This window comes from Herpailurus yagouaroundi, unplaced genomic scaffold (assembly GCF_014898765.1).
Source record: "Herpailurus yagouaroundi ecotype Mexico unplaced genomic scaffold, PumYag 530, whole genome shotgun sequence".
NCBI lineage: Eukaryota > Metazoa > Chordata > Mammalia > Carnivora > Felidae > Herpailurus > Herpailurus yagouaroundi.
In genome coordinates, this window is record NW_024412747.1 from 7,728,452 (window position 1) to 7,748,137 (window position 19,686).

The following is a 19,686-nucleotide window of genomic DNA, read 5'->3' on the forward strand; positions in this document are numbered from 1 at the left end:
TCTCCCTCAGTGAAAACAGCTCCCCAAAGTTACAGGGAGCCGGTGAGGTTCGGTGGCAAAGCAAGCAGCCAGGTCCTGCTCCACCCCAGTGTGCGCTGGGGTTGGGTTCGTTTTCATAATGGTTTTATTAAATACACATGAACCATGACTGTTTCTTCCCCGGAGCCAAAACACCTGAGAAGCCAAGGGAGTGAGCAAACTCCGAGTTTAGAGAGAAAGGCAATGGCAGGCATGCTGCTGAGCTGAACTTCTTTTAAGGTTAGAATGCCCTCTTTGGGTATGAAGTGATATCAGCAGGAGCGGCGAATTTTCTGCGACGGGAGAGGCAACCCATCAGAGAAGAAACCAAAACACACACAGTGTCCTAATGGAGACTCTTACAAAGCTTACATTTCATACAGATGAACGTTTTATAAAGAGAAAACCAAAATTAAATTGCACCTTGAAAAAAGCAAAGATTGTCTGGGTCTAGACCAGAATTCCCTTTGCAGAGCCAATGCAATATACTCTGTCATGCAACCATCACTCTCCGTGATACATTTGGTATTAATCACCGACACGAAGCCTTATCACAAGGAACTCTAGAATGCTCAGAGCCCAAGACAGCATCACATATGCCAAAGGACTCGCTCACCTTGACTGCAGGTGGTGGGCATGTAAGGGGGCACCTTGACTGTTGCAACCCTGTCCCCTGCAGGCCTATCAATGACAGCAGTTGTCCCGTGCTCCCTCCAAGACGAGCAGTCTCAGGGGCCTGGGAAGCCTACAGCATAAGGTATCATTTGCCCTCAGGTTGCAGAACGTGGCCATACAGGATTAATCCAAGACGCAGCCTCAAGAGAAGACTCAAAACTCATGCAAGGCAGTCCACACAATGTGGCCCTCCCTAGTGGCTTAGGCAAAACACAAAGAATCCAAGTGTCAAGCCAAGGATCAAAAACCAGGGTGGCCTAGTGAGCACACAGTCTTGGAAGCTGAGTCCAGGAACCTCCCCACCACCCAGAGCAGACCACCCGTGCCGCCTTGCAGAGGGACCATGTGCACACCTGTTCCGGAAGTGTGCTGAAGCTAGACTGGACAACACACCCTCCATAAAGTCTCGTTCCCACCCTCCCTGCACCACTTCCCGTGGCCCTCTGCTCACCCCTTGTACAGTGCTGGACTTGGTCACGGCTTATCAGCAGCCTGGCTCAGTAGAGACAACCCAACAGTAGCTGAGGCTAAGAATTGAAAATGGAGGAGGAAGAAAAGAGAGGCGGGGGGCCGGGAAAGAGGAAGCAAAATGACAACAACTATTAAGTACAAGTTCGTGATGCATCATCTAGAATTCCAGAACCCAGAAGTGTCCGTCTGAGAACCACAGGCTTCCTCTCCTTTGTCTTGCAGACATGTGACTTCACCGAGCTCGATCTTGTAGGGTGGCAAACCTCGTGCGCACAGATGCAAAGCGATCAAGGGCCTTTATTTATTCCACTGAGTCCTGGGAACAAGCAGCTAGTTTGCCACAGAAACACTAATGTGATTTAGTTAAGGGATCGGGGACCCAGACTGGGATGTGAGGGACAAGCTGTAAGGCAAACTGAGATTAAAGGAAGGACTGACCTTAGGGACAGTATCAGCAAGTTTATAATAAAAGCAATTCCTTACACAAAAATATTATAGATTGTGATGAGCTTTTATATGAAGGATTTTACCACAATTCTACACTGAGGGCTGATCTCATTCCCCTTGTTTCCACAAGAGAGGACACTGAGATCCAGAGAGATTAAGGGACTTGCCCAGGGTCCGACTCCCATCCGGCCTCCTGACCAAACATGGCTAACCATCACTTTTCCACAACACAACGAGTAACTTGAACTATTTTCATCACAGTTTAAATGAAATTTGTCTTGGCAATGCATCTCTGCCCTTTCCATGAGGAGATGCATTTGTCCGATGCTTCAGGAATTCACAATATATCACAGTAAGTGATGAACGTCATGAGCAACAGAACGTAGGTGGTGCTGGGAGCAGTGGGAGCACCAAGAGTTGGCTTGGGGTTGCTGCAGCCCCCCACATGCTTCACAGTCTGTTACAGCCACTCCAAATTAAAGTCATGGCAATGTGCTTTGGTATGGGCAACTGACATTCTTCTCTTATGAAATGTGTGAATGAAAGCACCTTTAGAAATTGTCCCCACTTGTATTGATCTAGAACATGCAGTCTGTCTAAAGAGTGGGCTTGCATATAAAACAACTTTAAAACAAGTACACTACCCTCTCCTTTCTAATGCAGCCACTGCCTAAGCCTCTCCATGTAGAATGGCAGGAGCCACCACTGGTTAAGAAACAATTCTCCTGCAACCCTGGGGGCTGTATTACACAGGTTACTTTAAACCAACACCACTCAATAAACCTTTATTCCTACTTCAGGTCGAATAGAAATGGTAAGAAGATAAATAAGACTTGGCCTGGCCTGGCCTGGCCTGCCCTCAACAAATTCAGCCCAGACTAATGCAAAGGCATGTCCAAAAGAGTGTGTTTCTCTATACTAAATTTGTGGCTGACTCACCCCTTCCCCAGCTCTGTAATGATTAATAATTATTCATTTTATTGGAAAAGGCAGTCTCCAAATTTGAGTTGAATATTGTTTAAAAATGAGGGAGGGGATCTTTTCCTCATTAAAAAGCAGAATAAAAATTTAAAGGCAGTGTCAATATGAATTCATCCCAAGATTAGCCTAAGGTAAAGCAACTCCCTTGGAATATCTCACTTTATTTCCACTGAGCCCTAGCCTACCTCAGCAAAATGGGAAAAATGAGACAATATCAATACTTTTTCATATACAATATCAATACTTTTCATATATATCCCTTATGCTTTTCAAAAAAAAATTCTAAAACAATATTTGAATAAATGTGTTAGATAATCCCAAATCAAAGAGGAAAATATAACAGTTGGATTAAAATGATAGAATTTGTCCATTTTTCCAATCAAAGTACTATTTAAGTCAAGTAAAGAAAGACACACAAAAGCCGCATGATTGGGAAATAGTTCAGAACTCATTCCACAACCCCCAAGGCCAACTGGCTGTCTGGGTAGAGGATGAGATCATGAGTGTTGCATCAGTGTGAGACACTCCCCTTCATCACGGTCCCCAGACAGCTGGAGGCCTCCCCCAGCCTGGAAAACATGTGTCCTCATGGCAGAGCTGCCTGAGAGGAGAAAGTCAATGAAATTAGGCAAACACAACACCACAGCCAGGGGATTAATGCAGTTTCTACAGATGGAGAACTAGGACACCTCTTCCTAGATGAAGAGTAGCACATTTTATATACAAGCATGAGAATCAATACTTGAGTAAATTATCTTCAAAATTATTATACCTAGGAGTGGGGCGCCTGGGTGGCTCAATCAGTTAAGCATCTGACTTCAGCTCAGCTCATGATCTCACAGTTTGTGGGTTCGAGCCCCACATTGGGCTCTGCATGGATGGTTCAGACCCTGCTTTGGATTCTCTGTCTCTCTCTTTCTCCCCCTGCCCCTCCCCTGTTCTCTCTCTCTCTCTCAAAAATAAATTAACATTTTTAAAAAACATTTAAAAAATTAGTATATCTAGGAATAAAGACTGCAATTGATAAATTATAAATTAAAAGATTCCTCCTACATTCCTCCCTCCATCCATCCATCTATCCACCCTGGACAACATTCCCTGGGTATCTACTGGGTGCTCGTTACTCTTAATGATTTTGGTGTATCCCAATGTGCCCAATCATTCTGATAAAACAACATCCAGAAATTTCCTAAGAACGAATTCTCTTTTCTCCACTGAACTGTAAGCTCCTCAAGGGCATGGGCAGACTCTACATTTTTTTCTTACCTTAAACTGCTATCATGGCTCCTGGCAATGTGGTTTGTGTATCTCAATAAACATTTGAACTGAACTTTTAAAACTCTTGATTGCTTTTGAAAGACATAAAAATAACAGGTGTGGTTAATCTACACACTGGATTAGTGCATGTAAACTATAATAAAGAGTTTAATTCAATTCAGTGAGAGTGGTACACAGATGAGGGGGTAAGGAAGTAAACCAATAAACCAGACTGCCCCCTTGAGCTAAAGGAGTTTACGCTAAAGTCAGAAAAGCAGCTTAAATACATAACTATAACAGAAAAAGAGGGAAGGAGTGGATGACTCTGAAGGACCAGGGAAGGCTGAGAAGTTTTACTGGCTAGATCTTAAATGAGTGATAACATTTTGATGTGTAGAGATTGGGGGGTGGGGGAGGTGGGGGAGCGGACAGATTCCATAATATTCTTGCTGGGCAGAATAACGTGTGCAATAAAAGAGCCAGAGTATCAGTTTTAGGGATTTAGGGGTCAGTTTATGGAAGGCCTCGCAAGGAATGTGAAGAACGGTAAGAATTTGCTTGTGGGACAATGAGTCTTTGCACAGAGTAACAGTAACCTAATCAGATCTGTGCTTTGGGAAGATTATCGTGGCAGCAGCGTGGGGCTGGAAGGACTTAACGGAGCAAAGAAATCCCAATACAATCAAGTGTCAAGACCAGGAAGATATAGGGAAGCCCTGAGACACCTTCCCAAGAAGCATCCTAGGAGTGTTGTTAACCAATAAGTGTCACCTTACAACACTTGGAAAAAACAGCAGGCTTTGCTACATCTTTCCTCTAGACTGGATGGTCGGTGAGGATAACCTAATACATCTTTAAACAGGCTGCTGTGCATGCCACAGTGCTATGTGTAGAGTACATGCCAAATAAACATTCTTGCAGGGACAAATAAATACAATGGAATGAATAAATGCATAAATTAATGTCTCTAGAATTCTATAAGCAGTCCAAGGGAAACAAAAGGATTGACAGTCAAGGTAGATCTTACACGATCTTCAAAGCAGATCTCAAAAGTTCTCATCACAAAAAAAAAATTTTTGTAACTATATGTGGTGAAGGATGTTAACTAGACTTATTGTGGCAATCATTTCACAATATACACAAATATCAAATCATTATGTTGTACATCTGAAACTAACATAATGTATGTCAATTATATCTCAGTTTAAAAAGTCCAGGTAATTTAAGGCCTCCAAGTCTACTGTTTGAATCGGATGCAGATTATCTACACCCAAGGACAGCTGTCTCATATTTCACTATGCCTGGCCTGTGGCTGTCAAGAAAAGCATTGGGGAAATATTAAGAACTGTGCTGAAATAAACTTTTTTTTATCAGAGGATTTGCAATCCCAAAACAGCTTTTGCAGTTCTAACTGTCCAGTGTATTAGAAACAGGAGAACCCCAACTTATCTCTATGTTTACTTCTTTTCTCATTTGACCCCTGTAAAATAGCCCACCTTTTTCTATCAGTGCTTGCGTAAGATGAGGCATGCCTTCATTTGTAAATGCAAAACACATACATTCTCCTGTGTCAAAAATCAAGCCTAATAATTATGCCAAATCATCTTATCAATCCACTCACAAATTAGAAGACAACAGATATGAAAAAGTTAAGTTGGTGTGCATGCCACAAAATTAAATTTAAACTCAGGTTCCATATTCAGGACACAATTCACTCATTAAACTTGAGATATATTACCTTTCAGTCTATGAAAGCAATTTGTCTCCATATAGGGCCATCTGGGAGGGAGCGGGGGTGGTGGGGGGCAGTGAGGGTTGGTGGTTCAAAATGTAAAACCCCAATGAGAAAGGAATAGGAAATTCACATAGTAGCTCAAATTCTCCAGGACGAAAACCACAGAATCCTAGAGCTATAAGGATTCCTACAAGTCTCACCCAATCCAGCCTTCCTCCCTCCATGCAGACTCGCCCACTATAGTCAACCACAGAATCAGCCAACACCAACTTAAATGCTACTGGTGGCAAAAAAAACCAACTCACTGCTTTCCAAGGCAGCCTATTCCTAAATAAATAAGGAACTATGGAGTGAAGCAAGGCTTAATGAAAACAGCTCTGAGTACGATGAGAGGACCTAGATTCTAATACTCACTCATCTCCCATTTCTCACCTTTTCTGCCTATAAACTAAGCAGGTCAGACTCTGACCTCTACTGTCACTCAGACTGTCAGTACTCTCAGACTGACTTATCCTCAGAGACTGCTATCCCGCACCTCAAGGAGTTTACTGTTTTAATTGCATTTCTCTGAGAGTTTAACCCGATCTGCAAGTAAAGGGAAAAAGTCCTACCATGACAGGTAAATGTTGAAGTTGAGCAAGTAGAATATTTCCATGTATTTTAAATGGATGAACACAAGGCGATGTGGCTGGGAAACGAACCTGAATTTGACAAGGGAAAGATGATCTAGGCCTATTTATTTCAATTACTTCATTTGTGAACAGGTCTCCTGCACTTACAACTACATTATATTGACCAAATAGATTGTTCTCAGCACCCACACTTGGTAATGCACTTCTCAATGCCTCACCTGCCAGAACTCAAGAGGCTTAACCAAATGATCTTTTGAAGTTTCATCCAGCAATAAGTTCTGTGATTCTGTTTGTAACACTTGATGACCAATGCCCGTAATGATTACAGGAAGCCCCACAATCTCTACCATCCATTTCTGAGCCATGACAGTAGGCAAGTGGCCAAAAGGAAGAAGGGCGGGGCCAAACCGGTGGTCAAGTCAGCCTCTGAGCACAGCATGGGGGCTCCTGACTGCCTTCCAAAGCCAAATAGAAATAATATCCATTGGTCAGCCACAGTTCTTTCCCCTTTCCACTTGCTGTAAAAAATTAAACTGATTGCAAAGTCTGTGCTCAGATATGCAGCTGGTAAACTGATTTCAACAGAAAAATGGATTCAGGATGGTCAAAGCATCTGACCATTAAATTGCATGATTGTTGCACAGAAGGCATTCACTAAGGAATTTTTACCACAAAGTCATTAACGTCAAGAACAAACAGCATAAAGACTCCCAAAGGCTAAAAGTCTTACATTACTAAATGGTGCTGGTTGAAAAATGACTGGCCGCAAGTGGCCCAGGCTGTGCCAAGGGGACCATCCCTACCCCCAGAGTGGCTGCCAAAGACATCTCTGGAAGCAGTGCTCTTTGTTTGCTCTGCATAAGAACCCAGCATATAAACTGAATTATTATCATCATTATCAAAGCAATGATACTAATTCCAATCACCCTAATCTAAAATGTTAGCTATTTTAATACTCAAAAACTTTGTTCTGTGCTGGGCTTTAGATGTTATTATTTAAAGATCACCACTGTACCCTCTTTTTGCTCTGAAGGTCTTTCATCAAACTTTGACCAAAACCACAATAAAACTCAAACATTAACAACTCCATCTCTAATCCTTTTCCAATCAAAATGTTAAGATTTTTTTTAAAGAAAAAGTTATAATGCACATCACAAATGTTGGCTTGTTTCCCAAATTAATGCCTTGATATTTAAGCAATCAGCAAGCATTATTTTTGTCATTCAACAAAACAATAATAGTTTGCATCCCATTTTTTAAAGATATAAATTGATGAACATAGCACAGAAATGGATTACAAGAACAGAGATGTCAAGCTATTTGCCTGCATTGATAGGATTATAGTGATTTTTTTTAAGTCTATTTATTTTTAAGAGAGAGAGAAAGCATGAGTGGAGGAGGGGCAGAGAGAGAGGGAGAGAGAATCCCAAGCAGACTCCACACTACCAGCGTGAAGCCTGATGTGGGGCTCAAACCCACAAACTGTGAGATCATGACCTGAGGTGATGCTGGATGCTTAACCAACGGAGCCACCCCGGTGCCCCGGGACTATAGTGATTTATAATGTTCTTTCTCTTATTTGTAGTTTTCTGTGCTTCCTGTAATGAGCATGTGTTGCTTTGGGGGGAGGGGAGGAAGAATAAGAGAAACTTCATTTAGGAAATAAATGAATTTGGAATTGTTTCTGCAGCATAGAGGCCTGGCATTCACTCTCCCTCAGGGACGCAGACTTTCTCTAAAGGTCCATTTTGGTGGGGGAGAGGGGAAAGTGGGTGATGGGCATGGAAGAGGGCACTTGTTTGGGATGAGCACTGGGTGTTGTATAGAAACCAATCTGACAATAAATTATATTTAAAAAAATAAATAATAATAATAATAATATTAATAATAAAGGTCCATTTCCCTCCAGGGGGAGCATCTCAGATGAGTAGCGAAGTCCCTGCAGAAATATCCTAGGTCCCAGCCTTGCAAGGTAACCATGATACCACCTTACAAGTTCTGGCAAATTTAAAGGTTAAAATAAAACATTAATTCAAAGGTCATTTAGTCTAATATTTGCAATAAATTCTTGAGATATGTCCTTTCAAGATTTTAATACCTTTCTTCTCTGCAGATTCTCATTGTTTATTTGTGCAAGAAGAATTAAGATTATTTCAAAGTCTCATCTACCAGAATTAACAATTCACATATATACGTATATATGTATGTACATATATATGTATATACACATATATATGTATGTAGTAATCTCTATGCCCAACCTGGGGCTCAAACTCACAACCCTGAGATCAAGAGTCATATGCTCTACTGACTGAGCCAGCCAAGCACCCTCACTCATATTTGAGAATCTATAAATATGTTAGAATATATTATCTCCTCTAATGTAACATAGGTCTACTCTGAACCACAGCTTATATCGACAACTTCAGTTTGGCCAGTGGTTCAGAACACATGTGTGAGAAGCAGCCACACTAAGATTCTAATCCTGCCTTTACCCTTACCTGCTATGTGACCTTGCAAAAGAAGCAGGATAGCCCTGACCTCAGCTTTATGCAGGGGAAATGAAGATTATAAATACCCACCTCACAAAGGTTTAGGGCAGATTTCATCAAAGGAATTCCTAAGAGAGTTGCCTGACACATTGGGGGCTCTAAAAAAATTGCAGATGTTATTAATCCCTGCTGGTAGCAGTGACGTCTTGGATTTGCTTAGTGACTCATACTCGTCAAGGCACTTTCAGATCTTCTACCTCATTTGATCTTCAGGAAGCTCTATCAGTACAAAAAGCGGTAATTACTGTCCCCATGTTTCTTTTCTTTGGTCTTTTTTGTAAACAGATGAGGAAACTGAGGCCCAAGGTTACCGAGCTCAGAGACCAGATCCAGGCTCTTCGTGATCAGTGACAGAGATTCACAACTAAACTTCAAAAGACTTCAGGTGCCATGCCTGAATATAATAAAATTAAGTGTCTTTTAAAACACTCTGCTATTTATACCTGAATCAAATCCAACTGGTATTTCCACACCACGCCAAATTATTTTAGGCTTTAGGTAAAAATAGGAACTCAGGGTTATTTGGACCTTACTGTGTATCTCAGGCTCTGGACTAAGTGCTTCACACCCACCGCCACAATTAAACCCCATGACAGCCCCTATGAGGTAGGCACTGACACTGCCCCCACTTTATAAATGGGGAAACTGAGGTATGACTAAGTCCAGGATTCAGATGGAGACAGATTGTCTCCAACCTCCTGCTCTTAGGACTCTGATATTACCCAAATCTCATCTGTCTGAGCACACATTTTGAAGGTTTGTAACGTTCCCTTTTACATAGGAGAAAACCAAGGCTCCAAGATGTTAAGGGATGTGTCTAAAATTACTGGGCCCTCTTCTGGTGCAGCAAGGGCACAACCCAGCGCTCCCTGACTCCGAACCTATTCCCCTCCGAAAGTCTCAGATTCCTTTGCATACATTTTAAGAGTGGGATTGTGGGAGAAGTCCTGTCATTCTTGGAAAGCAACAATCCACTTAAGGGCCTCAGTGTCAACACTGAGAATCGACAGCGTGACCCGTGCTCTGGCCGCTGGAAATGTAGCGGTGTCTCCAGAGCCGGGCTTTGGGCGTTCCTGTTACCAAGTCGGAAGTGGGAGGTGAAATTGTTTGCAGAGCAGACCCTTGGGGAAGTGCCAGCACTGTGTTCCATATCCCACCCCCAATCTCCTCCTCCCAGGTCTCCGATGGGGTGGAACCCGAGATTCAGCTGAGCCTCAGGACTAGGGCGAGTGTGAGGGTCTCCGCATTGATCCCAACCCCAAGCCCTTGACTCCGTCCCCTGCCACCGGGACCCGCCTAGCGGGGCGGGTCCTACAAGCGCAGTTTCAAAAACTGCCGCTGGCCGGGATCTCAACACAGTCCTTGGGGAGGGACCTGGAAGCCCCAGACCCACGTCTCTCTTACCCCGGCACGCCACGCGCCCTCGGTTTCCCTCACTTCGAAAGGGGTGCACTTCACACAAGATGGTAACAGGCACACCCCAGACCTACACGATTTCCAGGGGGCAGAACGCGCCCTCCGCGCCTGGATTTCTCCCATCCACCCCCATCCCTCGGAACCCCCGGGCTGCGGTGACAGCGCCCCTACCTGCGCAGTGGCGTCCGCCGCCACCGGCCGGGGCGCCTTGGGGTCCCCCGCCCAGCATGCACCCCACAGGCTCCTCCAGCTTCTCGGCCGTGGGAAGGCTCCGTGCGCCCCGAGGCCCGCGGAGGGGGAAGCGACAGCAAGCTGGACGGGAAGTGGGGAGGGGGGCGACGAGGAAGGGGGAGGCTCCTTCCTTCTCCGCGAGGCGGCCGCTTTCCTTTCCAGCCTCGGCCCCTTACACACTCAGACGCGCGCTCGCGCGCGCAGGCACACACACACACACACACACACACACACACACACACACACACCCTCACTCCCCGCGCGCCTGGGGCGGGCGGCGCACAGCCTGCCTCCGGGACCTCTGAAAGTTTGCCGCTCGCTCTCTCACCCATTTCTGGGAGAACCCGAGAGGGGAAGTGCGGGGAGGGGAACGGGTGTACTAGAAAGGAGACTGGCAGCCCTCTGGGTGGGGGAGGAGGGAGTCTGCCTCCCAGACGCGCGATTAGGGAAGTGACCAAAGGGTTGATGGAAGGCATAGAGGGGATGTGAGGGTGGGGAGAAGGTTGGAAGAGGTCAGGTCACACTGGCAAAGAGATGCGAGAGCAGTTGCTCAAAAATGAAATGTGAATCCAACTTTCTGAATCTTGTGGCAGTGGTGGACTGGTCCCAGAGCCCCTCCCCAGGCTGGGCAGCCGGCGCAGGAGGAAGGCTAGGGTCCATGTGGAGCTTCTAGGCCCCCTGACGGACCTTCACCCCTTCTGTTTGGTTCATTAAAGGAGGCTGCTGGGGCACCTTCCCCATCCCTACCCCGTCTAGCACCTGCCAGAAATGGTTCTTATCCTTAAGGAGCTGACCTCCAGTTGGGAACATAAACACGTGCATATAAAACTAAATAACATACATATGCCAAGAGCCAGAGGCTTGGCATAAAAAAAAAAAAAAACTGTTGCAGAATTTGGGGGGTAAGAAAGTGTGAAGAAGTGTCAGGAAGAATTTCTAGTGGAAAGGGAAGATCGCAGAATTTTAGGGCCAAGGTGTTTCAAAAGATAAGACCCTTGTGGGTGCAAACACATAGATGTGCTTTGAAAGTTGGGGTGTCTGGGGACAGAATGAATACAAGCATGGATATTAAGGATGTGGGGAAATGGTGAAAGGGACATAAAGTTGGATCAGGCTGAATTTAATGATACAGACCACTAGGCAGAGATCTGGATTCAATGATTTAGTCTGAGAGATTAGAAAAGAGCTCTCACAGTTTGTTTGGTCCGTTGGCTGAAACATGGACCAAGAGACGACCTACACTAAATGCTAAGGGCAGCAATGCCAGATTTGTCCTGGTACACGGTAAAGGAAGCATCCATCAGCTCAGGGAGACTGGACTATTAGAGTGAAATTATCATGTAAGACCTGCTTGCTCACTCTGGGAGGGTCCTGAGATCACACCTTTCACTAGGGCTCTGATAAATAGCTTTGTGACCCAGCATCCTTCTCTGTAGGCCAGAAATTACGGTGGCAGCTGCAGCCACTGTACTGGGATCCTTCAATGCAATGGGGCTAACTGGATCCCGGGGCAGCAGGGGCCACTGGTGGCAATGGATCACCAAAGGTAAGGTGGATGTGGTCAGTCATGGTGTTCCTAGAGGTCAAATAGATGGCAGGTCTATTAAATTCTTCCTTGATCTGTATAAGCAGAAAAGTTCTAGGTCAAGTGAACGAATGCTTAACTTGGTTTCAAGTTAAAACACAGAGACTGAGGCCTTCCATCAGTTCCCAGACTTGAGTCAGTGTACAGACCCAGAACTCCTCGAATGAAGGAGGAAGACCTGCCAAACTGCCCAAAATCTGTCCTGTTCATCTTTCCTCTGGCCTTCCCCCAAAGGGACACATGGCCTTTCACCAGAGTGATTCTGCACTGGGGGAAAGGAAATCATCAGACCTCTCAGGAGTGACTGGACACTGGCTCTGCCCTGACACTGATTCCAGGAAGCCCAAAACATCACTGTGTTCCGCCAGCTCCACAAGGTTTATGGAGGCCAGGTGACCAGTTTTAGCTCAGGTCCTCTCACAGTGGGTATCCAGTTCCAGAATGCGTAATTGGAATAGACATACTCAGCAGTGGACAGAGTCCCCGCTGTGGTTCCCTGGCCTGTGCAGTGAGGGCTCTAGCGGTAGGAAAGGCCAAGCGGAAGCTGCTACAACTGCCTCTGTCTAGGAAAAGTCAACCAAAGCAATACTGCATTGCAAGAGGGACTGCAGAAATTAGTGCCGCCATCAAGGACTGGAAGGAGGCATGGTGGTCATTCCCACCACACCCCATTCAACTTGCCCATGTGGCCTGGGCAGAAGACAGATGGATCTCAGAGAATGACCGTGGATTATCATAAATTAACCAGATGGTGATTCCAACTGCAGCTGCTGTGCCAGATGTAGTCTCATTGTCTGAGCAAATTAACACATTCCCCTAGTACCTGGTATGCAGCTGTTGATCTGGCAGGTATTTTTTCTCCATATCTGTGAGTAAAGACCACCAGAAGCAGCTTTCTCTCAGCTGGCCATACACCTCCTTGTCCCATCTCAGGGGTATGTCAACTCTCCAGCCCTACGTCATACGTTAGTCAAGCAGGGACCTATCGCCTTTCCCTTCCACAAGACTTCATGCTGGTCCATTACGTGGATGACATTATGCCGACTGGGCCTCGTGAATGGGAAATAATAACTTTAGACTTATTGGGGAGACATTTGCACGTCAGACAGTGGGGAAAAAAATCTGACAAAAATTTAGGGGCCTTCCATCTCTGTGGATTTTCTAGAGGTCCACTGGCAGGGGGCATCCCTTCTAAGGATATGTGTATTTGGCCCTTCCTACAACAACAACAGCAACAACAAAAAGGCACAACACCTAACGGTCTTCTTTGGGTTTTGGAAGCAACCTACTCATTTGAGTGTGCTCCTCAAGCCCATTTGCCAAGTGACCTGAAATGTTGCTACTTTTGAGTGGAGCTCAGAACAAAAGAAGGCTCCGCAACAGGTCCAGGCTGACATGCAAGCTGCTTTGCCTCTTGGGCCAAATGATCCAGCAGATTCAATGATGCCTGAAGTGTCAGTGGTGATAAGAGAAGCTTATGGAGGATTTGTCAGGCCCCCATCCGTGAATAACATCACAGACCTTTAAGATTTTGAAGAAAAGCCCTGCCATCCACCTGGATAACTATTTTCATTTTGAGAAACAACTTCTGACTCACTCCTGGGCCTTAATAGAGACTTAGCATTTAACCATGGGCCACCACATTACCATGCAACCTGAGCTACCCATCGTGAGCTAAGTGTGGTCTGACCTATAAGCCATAAGTTGGGCATGCACAGTAGCACTCCATCATCAAATGGAAGGGGTATCTACGACACTGGGCTCAAGCAGACACCGAAGGCACAAGTGAGTACATGAGGAAGTGGCCCAAATGCCCAAGGGGCCCACTCCTGCTACATAACCTTCTCTCTCCCACCCTGTACCTGTGGCCTCATGGAGAGTTCCCAGTGATCAGTGGACTGAGAAAGAGAAAGCTCAGACCTGGTTTACAGATGGTCCTGCACATTATTCAGGCGCTACCCAAAAGTAGACAGCTACAACACTACAGCTCCTTTCTGGAACATCCCTGAAAGACAGCAGTAAAGAAAAATCTTTCCAGTGGGCAGAACTCTGAGCAATGAACCTTGCTGTTCAGTTTGCTTGAAAGGAGAAATGGCCAGAGGTATAAGTGTATGCCAATTCATGGACTGTGGCCAATGGTTTCAATGGCCAGAGATTTGAAAGGGACATGACTGGAAAGTTGGTGACAAGAAGATCTAAGGAAGAGGTATGTGGACAGAACTCTCTGAGTGGGCAAAAAAAACTTGAAGGTATTTGTGTCCCATGTGAATGTTCACCAAAGGATGATCTCAGCAGAGGAGGATTTCAATCATCAAGCAGACAGAATGACCCATTCTGTGGGTACCAGTCAGCCTCTTTCCCCAGACACTCCTCACATTGCCCATTGTGCTCATGAATGAAATGCCCGTGGTAGCAGGGATGGAAGTTATGCACGGGCTCAGCAATATAGACTTCCACTCATCAAGGCCAAGCTCACTATGGCCACTGCTGAGTGCCCAGTCAGCCAGAGGCAAACGATATGGCACCATTCCCCAGGGTGATCAGCCAGTTTGCTACGTGGTGGCAATCGATTACATTGGACCTCTTCCACCATGGAAGAGGCAGCATTTCATTCTTACTGGAACAGATACTTACACTGAATGCAGATTTCCCTTTCCTGCTTCTGCCAGAACTACTATCAGAATACCTTACCCACACAGCATTACTTCTGATCAAGGAGCTCACTTCACAGCAAATGAAGCACAGTAATGGACCCATGCTCACCAAATTCACTGGTCTTACCATTTTCCTTATCATCCTGAAGTAGCTGGCTTGATAGATAATGGAATAGCCTTTCGAAGACAGCTACAGTGCCAGCTCAGTGGCAATAACTTGCAGGACTGGGGCAAGGTTCTGCATGAGCCTCTCTGTATGTACGCTGATTCAATGTCCAATTTATGGTACTGTTTCTCCCACAGCAGGATTCATGGGTCCAGGAATCAAGAGATGGATATGGGAATGGAACGTCTCATTTTTAGCTCTAACGGTCCACTAGAAAAAAGTTTTGTTTCCTGTTCCTACAACATTAAGCTCTGCTGGCCTAGAGGCATTCCAAAGGAAGGAATGCTTCCACCAAGAGACACAACAATTCCATTTAACTGGAAGTTAAGACAGCCACCTGGAAACTTTGGGCTCCTCATGTCTCTGAATCAATAGGCAAAGAAGGGAGGTACAGTGCTGGCTAGGCTCATTGATCCTGATTACCAAGGGGACACTGGACTGTTACTCCACAGTGGAGGTAAGGTAGGCCATGTCTGGAATACAGGAGATCCCTTAGGGCATCTTCTAATATCACCATGCCCTGTGATTAAGGTCAATGCAAAACTGTAACAACCCAATTCAGGCAAGGCTGCCAATGGCCAAGACTCTCCTAAGAATGAAAGTTTAAGTGACCCCACCAGGCAAAGAACCATGACCAGCTGAGATGTTTTCTAAAGGCAAAGAGACAGGGTAGTTTAAGAAGGTAGTTACAAACACCAGCTATGACCAGTTGCAGAACCAAGGCCTGTAATTGTCATGAGAATCTCTTCCTTATTTTGTAATGACTTTATTTTTTTTTGTTATTTGTTGGGAAATAATCAATTTAATCTACATAAGCATAATTCATACACAAATTTCTTTTTTTTTAATGTTTAATTATTTGGGGGGGAGGGCCAGAGAGAGAGAGACAGAGGATCTGAAGCAGGCTCCACGCTGACAGCAGCAAGCCCAATGTGGGGCTCAAACTCAGGAACTGAGAGATCGTGACCTGAGCTGAAGTCAGATGCTTAACCAACTGAGCCACCCAGGTGCCCCACATACCCCAATTTCTTAAGTTCTGCCAAAGCTTTGGCCTTCTTAACATTTCTTTTCGTTTGTTTATTTTTAGAGAGAGCAAGCATGAGCAGGAGAAGGGCGGAGAGAGAGAATCCCAAGTAGGCTGTGCACTGTCAGGGCAGAGCCCAAAGTGGGGCTTGATCTCACAACTGTGAGATCATGACCTGAGCCGAAATCAAGAGTCGCACATTTAAGGGACTGGGCCACCCAGGCACCCCTGGCCTTCATAACATTTCTTAATTTTAGTTTTTTTTGATGAGCTCTGCACTGCCTCAAAAAGTAAATTATCGTTTATGGGTTCAATTAGCATAAATAATCTGTCGGTGATACCTATATCTAATGATGTACAATATATAATCAACATTGTATCACCTAGAACTGTCAAACAGTTTGTTAAAACCTAAAAAGAACTCCAAAGGAATTAAGCTATTTAAGCTATTTTATTTAACATGTAATAGATATTTCTCATAAAGCAAAGTTTAAATATTTAGTTTTTTGATACCCTAATGTATTTCCGTAAGCCTTTCAGTCTACAGTTTTAGAGATATAGTTTTCCATCAGGGAGGCCAGATGTGTGTGTGTGTGTGTGTGTGTGTGTGTGTGTGTGTGTGTGTGTATCTGTATCTATATCCATATCTGTATCTATATCCATATCTATATCTAGAGAGAGACATATATATAATTTTTCTTTAGATGCAACCAATTAAAGATTTTAAGAGGGTGCTGCAATGACCATGTTTAACATGGATTAAGTAAGGAAAGAAAACAAAGATATTTGATATATTATTTTATACTTTACCTTTGTTTTCTCCCCTCCCTTATCCCCTTATCCTATAACATAAGATGCATTAATAATAATCGAATTTACAGTACAACACGTAAGTTATACGTAAGTTATATATGAAGAAGAGTGAGCATCACCCCAGGACTTTGCATCTTCTTTCAGGGAAAGAATAGTGTATTTTTGGTTGTACTCAGGACAGTTATATCAGGTTACGTAGAAGTGCTAGTGTCTTTATTTGGAAATTAATAATGGTTTAAGGAGACGTGTATGGGTGTTAAGTTGTTAAGACGTGGATTGTGATGTACCTCCTATGTGTTAACCATCTAAACAAACACTGATCTAGGTGTTTCTGTGAAGGTATTTTTGTTGATGTGGTTAACATCTATAGTCAGCTGACTTTAAGTAAAGAGGATTACCCTAGATAATATGTGTGTCTCATCCAATCAGCTGAAGTCTTTAAGAGTAAAAACTAAGAAGAAAAAATTCTGCCTCAAGATTAAAGCCTCAAATGCTGCCTGAGTTTCCAGCCTGCCAACCTGCCCTACAGATTTCAGACTTGTCAGCCCTGGCAATTGCTTGAGCCAATTCCTTAAACTTTTTTTTTTCTATCTATCTATCTATCTATCTATCTATCTATCTATTTATCATCCAATGACTGATCAGTTGATAATCTATCTATTCCTGTACTCCTCCTGCTTGCTAACTCCTTCCTTTGGGTCTCCTTCACTGGCTCCCCATCCCTTATGTTAATCTTCCCCAGAATTGTGTCCTGGGCCGCCTTCTCTTTTTAGGCATACCTCGCACTTGACCTATCTCATCCACTTCCAAGGGTTCGACTATCCTGATCCCACATCAATCGGTGCGTCTGACTACAGATTTTCTCTCCAACTCCAGATTCCTATTTCCAACCTATAAACTCCACTGGTCTCTCAAATTTAATACCTCCAAAAGGATTCTCACTGTCTTCTCCCATATTCCTGTGTTAACCATTTTTCTCAGATAGGTTTACTCGCCCCCTTTCTCCCTTCCCTCAAGCTGGAACCCTGAGAGACAATGCCACATACTCCTTCACTTCATTCTTTGGCGTTCAATCACAAAATCCTGTCCATTCTACTTCAGAATTTTCTTTTGTGTCTATGCCCTCCTCTCTATATCCACTACCCCTGAATTTTACTGGGCCTCATTGTATCTCAGCTGCTACCTGAACATCACTACCTAGTTGTCTAAGAGGCCATTCAAACCGACCAAGTTCAAAGCCATTACCATCAATTCTCCCTCAATCCTGTACTTCCAATTGTGTGTCCTGTATCACCTGTTGGTGCTGCTATCCATCTAATCAACTCTGCAGCACAGTTTGGAAGGCATCCTACCATATGGTTAGGATCACAGGCTCTGCCCTCAGCTAACTGCATGCACATCTCTAAGCTCCACTACTTCTCAGCTGTGAACCTTGGGAAGTCATTTAACCTTGTTAACCTTCAATTTGTTCATCTTCATAAACGTATTAATAATAGTAGATACCACATGAGGTTGTTGTGGGAGGCTCTGAGGTGGAGCATACACACTGGAATTTTTATGTTATGTTATGTTATGTTATGTTATGTTATGTTATGTTATGTTATGTTGTGTATTTGCTTATTTTAAGAGAGCAGGAGAGGCAGAGAGAAGGAGAGAGAGAGGATCCCAAGCAGGCTCCATGGTGTCAACATGGAGTCCAATGCAGGGCTTGAACTCACAAACTGTGAGATCACGACCGGAGTCAAAACCAACAGTTGGACGCTTAACTGACTGAGTCACCCCGGCACCCAAAACTGGGTTGTTTAAAGGTCCCCTAGGTGATCCAAAAGTGTAGTCAGGGTTAAGGCCACTGGTTTACTGGTAGTATGGATGGGTTTGTGGTAGATGCAGAAAGACCATTTAGGAAAGAGGCAACAGTCCAGGTAAGAGGTTATAAGCATTTGTAATGAGGCTAGAGAAGAGGGGTCCAGGTTCAAGAGATACTTTGAGAAGCAAAATTATATAAAACTTGGCAACTGAATGTTGCTGTTCTATTGTCAACTTGATTATTCTAGGGATTATGTTTTGCAGAATCCTTTTCCCTGGACAGTTACCAGTTGCATGTAGCCAAAAGCATGCCATTTGGGAAGTGGCAGTGAAGCAGTAGCTATTTTGTTTGAAAGGTCATTGTTGGTCAGAGGCAATGGAGATAAACACAAAGGTGTTGGTGGGTTCCAGCTTATCCTTTCTCTTCCCTGTTCAATGCCCAGGCATCTTTCTCAACTACTACTCATGCTAACCAACAGCAATCCCAGGCTCAGCACCAGATGTTTCTCTATACTCTCACAGAGGAAGTATACATACAGATACATCAACCTTCCACAGATTTCCGTATCAGCCCCCTCCACCATGCCAACCCTACAGCTGGACATGCACAGCTTCTAGGTTCCCTGTGAGCTCCAACTCATTAACCCCTGCCAAGGCTGCTTAAAGACTCTTCTCAGGCTCCCAAGTTCCCCTTTTTAGACTTTTGCTTCACCAGCAACAACCACAGTTGTGTAAGATCTAATTTCTATAGTGTATTCCCTACTCCACAAGACGCACAGAGGTTCTGCTTCCCCAACTGAACCCTCACTTGTAACCCAGATCTGATTCAAAATCTCTGGCATGGACATTGCAGAAGTCTCCCTTTACTCACAATGACAGCTTTCCCATTCCAACACACCATTGTATTAATTAAGTAAGACTTTTAATCACAACTATCCAAAATCAATATACTCTAACTTTAGTAATAAGAATTGTCATGAGGGTACAGGGGCATTTCACACAGTCCAAAGGCATAATGAAGGTGGTCCTCTGAAAAGCTGACAGCCAATTTCTGGGAAGCCAGCAGGACCTTGGCCCTCTCACGCCTCCATGCTTCTCTCTGCACATCTGTTTCCCATCACTCCCAAGTTCACATGTTTCTGAGTCAGCCCCATGCAAAGCCTGACCCTCATGGAACCGGTTCGAAATTTGTAGGAATGAGATCCTGATTGGTCCAGAGCCGG

General features: G+C 44.4%; 1 protein-coding gene across 5 annotated transcripts in view; it reads right to left on the minus strand.

Moving 5' to 3' along the window:
* The window catches only part of DISC1 (DISC1 scaffold protein), a 355,616-nt gene extending 344,870 nt beyond the window's left edge, over nt 1-10,746 (minus strand). For 2 of the 5 annotated variants that reach the window (XM_040464923.1, XM_040464922.1), the window contains exon 1: nt 10,356-10,738. In XM_040464923.1, the coding sequence (XP_040320857.1) occupies nt 10,356-10,413 (58 nt within the window). In that variant the 5' untranslated portion in view covers nt 10,414-10,738. Of the gene's footprint in view, nt 1-10,355 lie in introns of all 5 variants that reach the window. The other 3 variants (XM_040464924.1, XM_040464925.1, XM_040464926.1) reach the window with 3 other exon arrangements.
* Nucleotides 10,747-19,686: the final 8,940 nt, after the last annotated feature.